Source organism: Myotis nattereri (assembly GCF_964212035.1).
Source record: "Myotis nattereri genome assembly, chromosome: 7".
Taxonomy (NCBI): domain Eukaryota; kingdom Metazoa; phylum Chordata; class Mammalia; order Chiroptera; family Vespertilionidae; genus Myotis; species Myotis nattereri.
Genome location: NC_138082.1, coordinates 60,884,048 through 60,896,822, shown reverse-complemented (window position 1 = coordinate 60,896,822; position 12,775 = coordinate 60,884,048). Strand labels below are relative to the sequence as shown.

Sequence of the window (12,775 nt, the reverse complement as noted above, 5' to 3'; positions counted from 1 at the left end):
CACCATTTGTTGATCTATATGTCTATCCTTATGCCAATATCACACCATTTGATTATTGTAGCTTTGTGCTGTCTGAAATTGGGAAGAGTGACTCCTCCAGCTTTGTTCTTTTTAAAGATTGTTTTAGCTATTTTGAGTCCCTTGCATTTCCATATGAATTTTATCAACTTGCTCATAGAGGAAAAAAGGGAATTTTGAGGAATTGTGTTGACTCTAGAAGATCCGTTTAGGGAGTAATGCCATATTAACAATTTGTTCTCAATTCTATAAACACAGGATGTCTTTCTATTTATTTAGATCTTCTTCAGTAAAGTTTTTGGTTATCTTCATGTGAATCTTGCACATTATTGTTAGTTGTATTTCTAAGAGTTTGTAGTTGTTCTTTGATATTTTGAGGGATCTTTTAGCATAGAAAATTTTTAATTGGCTAATGTTACATAGAAAAGTTGTTAATTTTTGTCAGGGATAGATAAATAGACCAAAAGAATAGACTAGAAAGTCTGAAAACAGACCCACACATACAGGTTATGTTACTTAGGACAGAGGTATTACAGTAGTTCAGTAAGGAGAAAAGATGGTCTTTTCAATAAATTGCCTTTTAGCTCTTAGTACTGCCAGTGCACTTCCCTATGTGAGAAGATTGTGTTCTGCCTCTGATACCAGTCAGACACTACCTTTTCTTTATAGTAAGCCTGATCCTTATTAGGATAAGCAATGAGTATAATGCAATACAATTAGTGGTGGGAATGTTAAGAAAGAAAACGTAGTAAAATTTCTGCAAGATAAAGGAAACAAATGTCAGGGAAAATCTGTGCACATAGAATAGTTGGCAGTCATCTATATAATAAAAGCCTAAGCGACCGTTATGGCAGAGCGACTGGTCAGTATGATGCGCACTGACCACCAGGGGGCGGACGCTCAACACAGGAGCTACCCCGTGGTGGTCACTGTGCTCCCACGGGGGAGTGCCCCTCAGCCTGAAGCCGGGTTCATGGCTGGTGAATGCAGTGGCAGTGGTGGGATCCTCTCCTGCCTCTGCGGCAGCACTAAGGAGCAGTGAGCAAAGTGGTAAGGAGCTTGCCAGTAAGGAGCGAGGGCTCCCGGATTGCTAGAGGGTGTCCCAGACTACAAGAGGGCGCAGGCCGGGCTGAGGGGACCTCCCCCCCCCCCACTCCTCGTGCACCAGACCTCTAGTAGTAATCATAAAACAAGAGATATGTCTTTGCTGATACCTAGGAACTCACTGTAAACTACTTCAATTAAGTAACTTCTTAGGTTGAGAACTGAAATCTCTATAAAAGACATAATCTGATTTATGACTCGCGCATAGACAAATGCTGGTTTTAGTGCCCAAAGAAATTGTTCTTTCACAATCTCAAAATGGGACAAATGAAATAATATGTATTTTAAATTCTGAGTAAGAGCAAGAGAGCAGGGAAACACAATGCTAATTAATGAAGGAAACATTTGTAGTGTAAGAAACGTTATACCTTAGAATTAGGTTATGGTACACACAGTAACTATGAAGGTCAGTAAAGAAGTACATATAGGGATCAAACTGAGCATTTTGCTCTAAGTAATAAAATAGAAAGATGTGAGGACCAGGACAGATTGTAACAGAAACTAAGATCTATCACTAATCCTGCAGATGTCTAGAATTCTTTCTTAATTTGTGAAATAATGTGCAACACATTTCCAGTTTGTAAGCATTTTTGTAAAAACTGATGGTGTTTCTCTTAAACCAAATTACATTTTCCTTTTTCACTTTTTCCCTCCTCAGGAAACTTACTGGACATTCTTTCCACATGGGCTATAGCATGGCAATTTTGAACGGCATTGTAGCTGCTCTTACTGTTGCATGGTGCCTCATGTAAACCTGCACTGAAACAGTATTCTTGGCAAAGCTTAGTCATGATTGCTTTGTAGTACCAGGGAAGAAGATCATTGCCTACTCAGAAGACCAAGAAACCTGCTGTTCGTTATGTGATTCCGATGTCTGCCATATCATCATTATGGAGGATCTTTTTAAGCATCATTCTTCAACCTAGGCACTGGGTTATCTGAATATTAAGTTTCAAGTTGTTTCTTAAAATTGTAAGATGTTTACCTTATCTCTTTTGTGTGTGTTATTTTTCTAAGCTGTAGAGAGCATCTTAATGGAAATCAAACTGGAAAACTTGAATACAGCATATACCTTCCCATGTGTATACTACATTTTTCCTAAGGAATGCTGATAATACTGTTTGAGATAGATATATCTTAATTATTCATTATGTCAGGAAAGCAAACAATGCCCACTACTTTGACATTTTATAGAAGCTACTTTTAAATCTAAATATTTAGTTTTTTTATATTCATATCATCAATAGAAGGTGCGTTTATATATTTTAATGGTGCATAGTTTCTTGTGTGTTTTATTTACATATTTCCTACCACATTAAATTTGTATGTTTTAAAAATTGTTACATCTAGACAAATATAAATGTTACTCTTTAGCTGGCGCAAACCTAATACCTACCATTTTTAAATATGGTTGTTTTTTTTTAAAATTGATTTTAGAGAGAGTGGAAGGTAGAGGGAGAGATAGAAGCATCAATGAGACAGAAACATCAAAATTGAAGAGCTTGCTTCCTGCATGCCCCCTAATGCAGATTGAGCCAACAAACCTGGGCATGTGCCCTGACCAGGAATCAAACCTGTGACCTCTTGGTACATGGGTCTGTACTCAACCACTGAGCCACACCAGGCATAAAGTATTTTGTCTTTAAGCAAAAAAAAAAAAAAAAAAGGATATTGACCTTAGTTTAAAATTAAGTAAACTCATTTTTAACAAAAAGTCTGAAAAAAGGTAACTTACATAAGCCATTAAATAGTGAGAAATTTGAAGCTATTCACTTTGTTTCCACAATTTCAAATATTTATCCTGGTGTATATATGGTTACTTGAACAGAACTGATTTATTTTGTTTTTAATAAATATTAACCCTGCTAGCAAGCACTAACAACTAGCGGAACTTTAAATGATACATTTTATATCATTGTACCCAATAAAAACTTTAAAAATATAATAAATATTAACCTAGCATTTTTATATTAGAAATTCTTGAACTAGTTGGTTTTTTATCTCAAAAAAATTTAGTCACCAAAATAGAAAAGGTATTTTGATACAGTGTATATATATGTATAATTTTCTATATATAGTTTTATAATTTTCCTATTTAAATGTTCTATAATTGTTTTTGTTTGTATAGTAATTAAGTCTTAATTGTTCCCACTTCCTTTCTAAATATCTGTTTAGAAAGTCATTTCAATTTTTAAAAGATGAACTATTTAAAATGCTGTTTTCCCTACCCATAGAAAAACTTATATTTAGGAAAGCATTGTAGAGTAAGTAAAACTGGTTATTCAGGCTAAATGTGAAATGAATGTGTGTGGTCTTGTTTTGGTTATCTGCTGAGTGTTGTTACTGAATAAATGATTTAATGTTGTTTCTAAATGTCTTAACTTTTTACTACTCAAAAATCTTTAGTTGAAAAAGTCAAATGATGCTCGAACCTAAATGATCTAAAGTGTTTAGATTAATTTGGGTGTATTTGTGTTTGTACATATAGACATACATATATGCATAAGTATATACAAATCCATGGCTTAAGGATTCAATTCCTTCCAGAGTGGATGTTGCAGTGGATCTATTCTCACTCCCTGTCTTTCTCTTCCTGCCCTTCCCAACCTTGATTCTAAAAGGCTCTTCTATTGCAAAGGAATATGCAAGTAACAAAATTAGTTTTTCTTATCTCCACCTCTTCTGATCACTCACCCACTCCCAACTTGAGTAGCTTCTTCCAGATTCTTTGTCTTATGACTAAGAAAAATATTACAGTACACCTTCTCTATGTAGATACCTATACATACATCTAGATACATGGAGATAATATTTTTTCTGGAACCCTATTTCTTTTGGATTAGCACTCTTCTTTCTTGAGAAATTATTCTCTCTCTAGTTTAACTAGGGTCCAGATATAAGCCATCCTATTTCCACAGCTGATTGGAAGGTAAGTAACTAACCAAAGGAAATAGGGACCTAGCCAAAACTGGGCTAACCCTAGTTTCTCATCTCTCCTGGCCATAGTGATTGCAACAGGAATAGAAATGTGACTCAAATCAGGCCAGTCTTTTCCCAGGATTTTTCAACTTGAATTTAAGGTCTGATGAAGCTGGGAAGGTGATGTTAGCAGCCAGGGTTCAGCCACCCACAGTGGGAAGGAATAAGGCTAACATGTATGCTGCTAATGACTGTCCTGTACTCCCTGAAGCCCAGTGGTGACCCTGCCATTCTTTAAATTGCTAACATGAATCATTAAATTCCTCCTTTGGCCTCTGCTGTTAATACTGGGTTTTGTCATTTTCAGTAAAAGGAGTCAAGTGATTTTATCTGGCAGCGGAATCCATCTATTATGATACTCAGATCATCTTATCTCTTTTTGTGTAGCTTACAACATTCCATTCAGTGACTTGTGAAGAATGCATTGGATATAAGTGTACCTGTGGCCACTAAAGGGTTTTGGTGTAAAACTAGTTATTAATCTACTTGCTGTTTCATCAGGAATTGATTATATTCCCAAGTTCAATTCTGCTTTAAGTGTTACCAGAATATTACTTATCAAGATAAGGTAGTGTGTTCCCTGCCTCACCCTTATCCGTGGTTTTTTCCTTCTGCAGTTTCTGCAGTTTCAGTTGCCCTCAATCAACCGCAGTCCCAAAATGTTAATGGAAAATTCCAGAAATAAACATTCATAAAAGATTCATAAGTTTAAAATTACATGCCATTCTGAGTAACATGATGAAATCTCATGCCATTTTACCTGGTCATGAATCATCCTTTTGTATGTTATTCACCCCTTAATCATTTAGTGGCCATCTCAGTTACCAGATCAACTGTCACAGCCTCTGTTCACGTAATCTTTATTTTAACTCAGTAATGGCCCCTAAGTGCAGTATTATTGATGCTGGCAATTTGGATGTGCCAAGGAGAAACTATAAAGTGCTTTAAGTAAAAAGGTGAAAGATCTTGATAACAGAAAAAAAATCTTATGCTGAGGTTGCTAAAGTTATGGCCACAGTATGTGATAAGTGCTTAGTTAAGATGGAAAGGCATTAAATTTGTGGGTGGAAGACATGAACAGAAAATGTGTTATAATTAAGAGCAACATGTTGCTCCAGAAAACAAGTTTATTCAGACTTCTGCGAGGGATCCCCTGAAACAAGTGACCACGTTCACATAGCTCTGATTACAGTGTATTGTTGTAATTATACTATCTCATTAATTACTAATCTTTTACTGCGCCTAATTTATAAATTAAAGTTGGTCAAGGTATGTATAAAAATACATATATCTAGGGTTTGGTGCTATCTTGACTTCATGCATCCAGTGGGAGTCTTGGAATGAATTCCCTAAGGATAAGGGGAGACTACTATATAATGAGTCTTTAGATCAATGAGTTTTAAATACAGAACTATTACTTAATAATGCTTCTCTGTTTCCTTATCTGTAAAATGGGAAGACTACCCCTTCCTAACCTTTTTTATTGACACCAATCATTTTCCAAGCTCCTAACAATTCCGCCAACTGCTAATTCACTTCCCTGAATATGCATAACCCTTATTTTATACCATATTGTCACAATTGGGAGGCCAAGGATGCAGCTAAACATGTACAGTGCCCAGGATAGCTCCCCAACAGAAAGAATAACAGCCAAAATGCGAATAGTGCCAAGGCTGAGAAGCCCTGATCTAGGACTAGATGAGTCAGATAGCATCCTGTTCAGAATGGACAGCTGGGGTCACAAGGTTACCTGAAGCCCAGGTGTTCATTCTCTAAAAGGTCAAGTAGAAAGCTGTTTCTCAAAAGGAAAGAATTATTAGCTCAAGAGGACTTGTCTCTGTGCCAGTCCCCTATGGGCCTGTCTGGCAAGGGCCTGTTTGCATACTCAAGGGAGAAATGTGTCCACGAAGTTCATATAAAAAAATGCTGTTGTTGAATTGAAAGCTGAGGCCACATTTGACCATTTAAAGTCCCTTAGAGCACTGGGTACACAGGCCAAATCGGTGTTAAAGTACTGACTGGAGTGATTGATAATCTACTGAGGGGAAATCACTGCTATACAGTGGGAGCCAGGAGTTTGGACAAAAACCCCAAAGCCCTGTGTTGCTTCCTTGTTACTCATTTTCAGTTGAATATTATAACCTACACAGACAGGGGGGGCTCAAATCCCTCAGGAATAAGATTTTGGTTACCTCACCAGATTTAAAAACCTGTACCTGTTAAGAGTTCTGGATGAAAGTCAAGGGGACATGGAATAGATATAGGAAAAAAGTCAAATACTAGCTCGTGTCTCATGACTAGTTTCAAAAACAGCTATAGCCTCTACCCATATTTCTTTACTATGGCATCTGTGTATTTTAACTAATTCCTTTCTTTTTTTCTGTTTCTGTCATTGCATATAGGATTTTTGACATAGCTAACTACCATGTAGTATATAGATTGCAGGATATTGTGATGGGATTCCTGTATAACTTGGGAGGAATCATTTCCCTGAGATCCTGGACATGGAACTGAATATAGTTACCTGTCAGACTGCTGGTTGTCTTCCTATGTGAGGAAGGGTCTGCATTCTCAACTGAACGAGAAATGGTTGTGCTACGTTAAATGGGATGATTTTTGAAGTGTAATCATGGGAAATAGTGGGTAGGTGTATGCAGGACAAGCAAAGGAGCGGACTCTAGTAGGTATGTTACCAGTTATCGTCTTAATATATTTTTGATTTCAGAGAGGAAGGGAGAGAGAGAAAGAAACATCATTGATGAGAGAGAATCATTAATCAGCTGCCTCCTGCACTCCCCACATTGGGGATTGAGCCCACAACCCAGGTATGTACCCCGACCAGGAATCGAACTGTGAGCTCTTGGTTCATAGGTCAACACTCAACCACTAAGCCACGCCGGCCAGGCAGTATGTTACCAGTTTTTGACTGCTCAACCCCGAAGTCTATCCTTTCTTTGGGAGACTTGTTATGTGTTTCTGGGAAGCAAGGCTCTACATAGTAATAGGGCTAAGAGGTTAGATATTTCCTTTCTGCCAAACTCTTTGTTAGTATGTAACCTTGGTGGGTGCTACATTTCAGCCCAAGTTTTGAGTTGTGAAGGAATGGCAGTCACTGACAGAAAGCTTAGAATTCATTCATAGTAGTGCCATTCTGTGGCCATGGCAGTGGTTTCTAGTTCTGTTCTGCAGTGATTGATACAATACTAACGACTGTTTTGAAGCAAACCTTAGCTACAATCTCTGCTACAAAACTTTCTTGTCATTTTATGATCCTGGTTTTCTGGCCTTTCCTTCAATCCTGTGAGCTATTTATTCCCTAGCCCAGTGATGGCGAACCTTTTGAGCTCGGCGTGTCAGCATTTTGAAAACCCTAACTTAACTCTGGTGCCATTTCACATATAGAAATTTTTTGATATTTGCAACCATAGTAAAACAAAGATTTATATTTTTTATATTTATATATTTAAATGCCATTTAACAAAGAAAAATCAACCAAAAAAATGAGTTCGTGTGTCACCTCTGACACGCGTGTCATAGGTTCGCCATCACTGCCCTAGCCTTATAATAAAAATATTTTCTTTTTAGCTAGCTAAAGTTAAATTTTGATGTTTAAAACCAAGAACCAAGAAGTCATCGTTTATCAACATTCCACCTCTACCTGTCCACAAACTTCTTGAAAAAGGTTTGTTCCACTGTTATTTCTGACTTATTTCTTTTACTAATTTGTAGAAAATAGCATATGCTATCTAGCCTTATTTCATAATGACCCATCTTCCTAAAGAGTCTTTTAGACTCTTTTTTAAATGTATCCAGTACCTAGGCTGAAGCTTATACTACACAGCAAGTGCTCAATATCTGTGTATAGAGTTACAAAGTGGTATAAGAAAAAAATGAAAAAGTAACTTTGGAAGAAATGACTTTAGATCTTGTGTATCTTATAAGTACATAAATAGGCAATAGTAACACTACAAACACATAAGCAAGTGTTTTCTGCGCTAGTACAAATATCTTTCATACAATACTAGATTTTTCTTTCAAAAATAAAAAAGGTAATAGGAATTGGTCATAAGTATAATTTAAAAAATACAATGTATCCCTGGATTTCCTTTACATCTGACCATTTGCAGTGCTACCAGACAGCAGATATGTGGTATAATTAAAGGGCAATCAGAATGTAATTTATTCAGATTTTCATAAATTAATACATTGGAACCAGCCTCCACGAGACAGTAATATTAAATATTGAGGCACTGGAATACAGACCTAAATTATACAAAAATACAGGTCACTTCTCTGAATAAAGAAGTATCTAGGAAAAACCAGTGCTTAGAATATTTTTACTTGTAACCTTAAAAAATTGTGCACAAGAAAATGTCCAAATTTTACAGATGACACTAAGCTCTCCTGGATATTGGAATTTGGAAAACTCCACAAGAATATCCCAGAACATATATAAGCAGAAAAATGACAAATGTTTGACAATGGATAACTGGTAACATTATGGGGGGCGGGGGGGAGGGCAAATGTATATGTAAGGAACCACCAGGAAAAGTGTTAAAAACAAATTGAAGTACATTCTTTGAACTAAAGTTCTGGCCTCTGCTACTCAAGAAAGCATCAGGAATGTTCCAAATCCATGCTGAAAATATAGACCTAGAACTTGCAAGTAGTAGTTTTAGAAGAAATTCCTCAGTCCATTGCAGATTTATGGAGTTTCTACCTATAGATAGTGTGGGCTAAAAATCTAGATAGCTTGATAAAGGTTTATAAAACCATAAATAATGAATGCTGCAGTTTGTAAAGGTAGAATGCTCCAGAGATATAATTAATCTTGTGCAGGGGGGAGTTCTGGCAAGGAACCATGTGTATGTGCTATTGCTAGCAGCCTGTTCTTTCCCATGAAACTTGGTAACTGTTTCCTTGCCACCTCCTCCAGCACTGGACTCCCTGTTCCTCCCTCTTTTCCCAGAAATCAACATTGTTTTACAATTGCTTACAGGGAACTAATGGGCTGAATTACTTTCCTTCTCTTTAGAGGCAATTACAAGATCAGCCCTCGGTGGCTTTGGATCACCTACAGAATGGAACTTGGATATTCAGTTAAATGTAATATGTAGGGAAAATATTAATTCCTAAGAGCAGTTCAAAATTAAAACTAAAATCCTGATCCCAAAAAACTTTTTAAATGCTGGCTTAGCTACTGAAAGTTTAGTTCCACTGTGTTTTAAACTACCATTTTAAATTCTGTCAGTATAACTTATATGTCAAAAAAATAAGACTTTATATATCTGTATTTTAGCTAGATACTGAGAAAGTAATTACTACTTCTAGGCAATTTATAATTCCTAGTGCTGTACAAATCTGCTTAAGGTAGAAGTCAGCATGCTGAATCTAAAAGAGTAATGAGAGTATAATTTTCCATTTTGCATTAAATACAACTAATGCTTGGACTGTTGGATGTTACAAGTTCCTATTGATGTAAAATATAGAGTACTTGACATTTGTTCTGTATCAGTTTTTACATAAAATTGTACTTTCAAATTGAGCAAATTTTAATTGTATTCAGATTTGGAGAAACACAATGAGAATCAAAGTTGTAAGTATCGCCGAAACCGGTTTGGCTCAGTGGATAGAGCGTCGGCCTGAGGACTGAAGGGTCCCGGGTTTGATTCCGGTCAAGGGCATGTACCTGGGTTGCGGGCATATCCCCGGTGGGAGATGTGCAGGAGGCAACTGATCGATGTTTCTCTCTCATGGATGTTTCTGGCTCTCTATCTCTCTCTCTTCCTCTCTGTAAAAAGTCAATAAAATATATTTAAAAAAAAAAGTTGTATCATGTAGGTAACCAATAAGAAACATTTTATAAAATTGATAGAATAAAGTGTTATACATTAAAAAACCTCAAAAGTGAATCTCAAAAGTTTTCTTAAACATGTTTTCTTTCTTGATAGAATACTTTTAGGGGGCTAAAGAGGTGACATGACTGAATCTCAGATCTATAAAAAAACACTTCTAGCTAAAGTGCCCAACCATATTTAAGATCTTAACTTTGAAAACATAGCATAATCTAGATTTTTTCCCCTCTACTATTACAAGATACCAGTAATTTATAAAAAATATTAAAATATATCAAGACTTTTGGTGCAGGTACAAGAAATACATTGGGCTACTTTATTATATGGATGCTGTGAAATCTCAGAAACAAAGGCTGAAATACAAAGCCCTTCCTATCTGCCCTGATTAGTGTTTTTGCATGTATGAACCAGCTTGACAAGATAAATTCACTCTAATAATGTGATTTGTGGTGAATTCCTGTTTTTTCCTTCTTGAGTGGGAAGTGCTAGAATCTGAGTAGTTGAGGTCAGTCATCTAGGCACTGCATGCATACATAAGTGAACCCTAATAAAAACCCTGAACACCAAGGCTCAAGTAAGCTTCCCTGGTTGGCAACATTTCACATGTATTGTCACATGTGTTGTTGAGAGAATTAAGCATGTCCCCATGTGACTCCACTGTGGGGACATCTGAAAGCTCATGCCTGGTTTCTCCTGGACTTCACCCCTTATGCCTTTTCCCTTTATGGATTGCAGTCTGTATTCTTTCACTATAATAAACTGAATATAAGTCACCAAGCCTGACAGTGGTCTTGTACACAAATTAACTGAAAAATTGTCAAAAGATACAGTTCCTCTCCTCTTCCTGGGACCTATGTAACTGTTATACCACCCTTCCCCAAATGACAAGCACTGCTTGATCCATACACTCCTGTCTACAGATCCTTAAATGAGGATGCTAGCACTGAAAAGTGATTTAATCCACCCTTCTCATGCTATAGATGAAATTAAGGATGAGAAGAAAGTCTATTCCATGACCATTATGCCTCTCTGGGTGTCAGCTCAGATTGAAGTTAGATTAATTCTTCCTTTACATTCTCACCAGGAACCTAGGCAAGACTAAATCTCTGGCTATGTTATTGGCTAAGGACAGTTTAACATGTGCTGTTCTGTGGTAGCTCTGTGCTTCTCTCTCAGGACTCCTGGAGCCATGGAAGTGACCCCTAACCAGCATGGGAATAGAATATGTTAACTAGTGATTTATAGTGCAAAGTACTCTTTATAGTCTAAAAGTTCCCTGGGGCTATCCTGTATTAGCTTCTCTACATTGGTCACAGAAAATGTATACACTGGGAAAAAAAATAATAAAGTAAAATGAATACACTGATATTTTTGTGTCTGTTTTCCGTTGTGTTTTGTGTGTGTGTGTGTGTGTGTGTGTGTGTGTGTGTGTTGTTCTTTTTTCTTTTCTACACTGATTGTTATATTTGGCCACATAGCTCAGTTTTTGCTCTTGATCGGTGTAAAAGACTTCAGTAAGTAGTATATTAGCGTCCCCGGGCTGCTGTGATAGATTACCACAAATGTGATGGTTTACAACAGCAGGAATCTACCTCTCACAGTTGTGGAGGCCAGAAGTCCAGAAAGTCCTGGCAGGGCCACACTGCCTCCGAAGGCTCCTGGGGAGAACCCTTCCTTTCCCCCTCCAGCTTCTGGTAGTTTCTTGCATTCCTTGGCTTGTAGATGCATCACTTCAATCTCTTCTTCCTCTCTGTTTGTCTGTTAAAAGGACATTTTCAGTGGATGGAGGGTCCACCCTAATCCAGTACGAGCTCATCTCAATCTTTACCTTAATTACATCTGCCAAGACTATACTTCCAAGTTAGGTTACATTCTGAGTTCTGGGTGGACATGAATTTGGGAGGGTTGGGGTGGGGGGTGGGGGGTGGATGCTATAACCCACTGTAGTTGGCTTCCCTGAGACTGAGATATCTCACACACATGTGGGTGATTCACATTCTGAATGTGAGTATGTTTGTGACTGAGAGAGGACCCGAAACTGTGCCTGATATTTTGGTTGTTCCTAATGTTTTCCTTTTCTTTCTTGCTCCTGCTGCTGTGTTTGTTCTGCCTGTTATATTTTGTGAGTATTCCTCATTAGAGAGTCCCTTGAGTGCTTTCAATGTTCTTACCCAGTATAAATTGTTGTACTTTTGTTTTTATTACTTTTAGTGTTTTATTTTCCAGTGAAATCTCCTGTGTTTTGACTCTCTCCTATTTTGGTAGAAAAAGCATTAAAGCATTTGATTGAAGATTGTGAAAACTATAACCCTGGTCAGCCACATTGGACCATGTGAAATGCAGCAAATCATTTGAACCTCAGGTTTCTGAGCTAAGAAGAATACTAGTATATATAAGCCTAGATGATTTTTGAGGTCTCATCCTGTGTCAGATTGGATCCTCTGAGAAGCAGATGACCAGGAGGAATTAGGGCAAGAAATTTATCGGGGGAAATGTGTGTGAAAGGTTAAAGGGTGAAGGAGCAGGAGTAAGTGGAGAGAGTGACACTGAGCCCTGTGAAAAAGGGGAAAGGAAGGAGGATTAGGTAAAAAAAACCTCAGACTGTAGCACAGCTCTGACAAAGTCCTAGGGACTCCCGGAACAAAGACTGCCCATTAGAATAGTCCTGCGTGGGCAGCGATGGCCTGGCTTTTGTACCTCACGGTGTCACTTGCCAGGAGCAGCACAGGAAGACGGTAGTCTCAGCATAGCCACTGCTGTGAATCCCAAAGTTAACTGGTGCAAATCAACTAACTAGAACTCTTACAGCAGGTTCTATT

At 37.5% G+C, this 12,775-nt stretch overlaps 1 protein-coding gene across 2 annotated transcripts in view; it reads left to right on the top strand.

The window, feature by feature from the left end:
* The window catches only part of ARL6IP6 (ARF like GTPase 6 interacting protein 6), a gene marked incomplete at its 5' end in the record, with an annotated part of 472,926 nt that overhangs the window by 30,010 nt on the left and 430,141 nt on the right, over nucleotides 1-12,775 (top strand). Inside the window, one exon of one of the 2 annotated variants that reach the window (XM_081095531.1) lies at nucleotides 1,781-2,770. The exons of the other annotated variant lie outside the window; for it this stretch is intronic. Within the exon in view, the coding sequence (XP_080951657.1) occupies nucleotides 1,781-1,874 (94 nt within the window). The 3' untranslated portion in view covers nucleotides 1,875-2,770. Of the gene's footprint in view, nucleotides 1-1,780; nucleotides 2,771-12,775 lie in introns of those variants that run through there. 2 annotated transcript variants of the gene reach the window in all.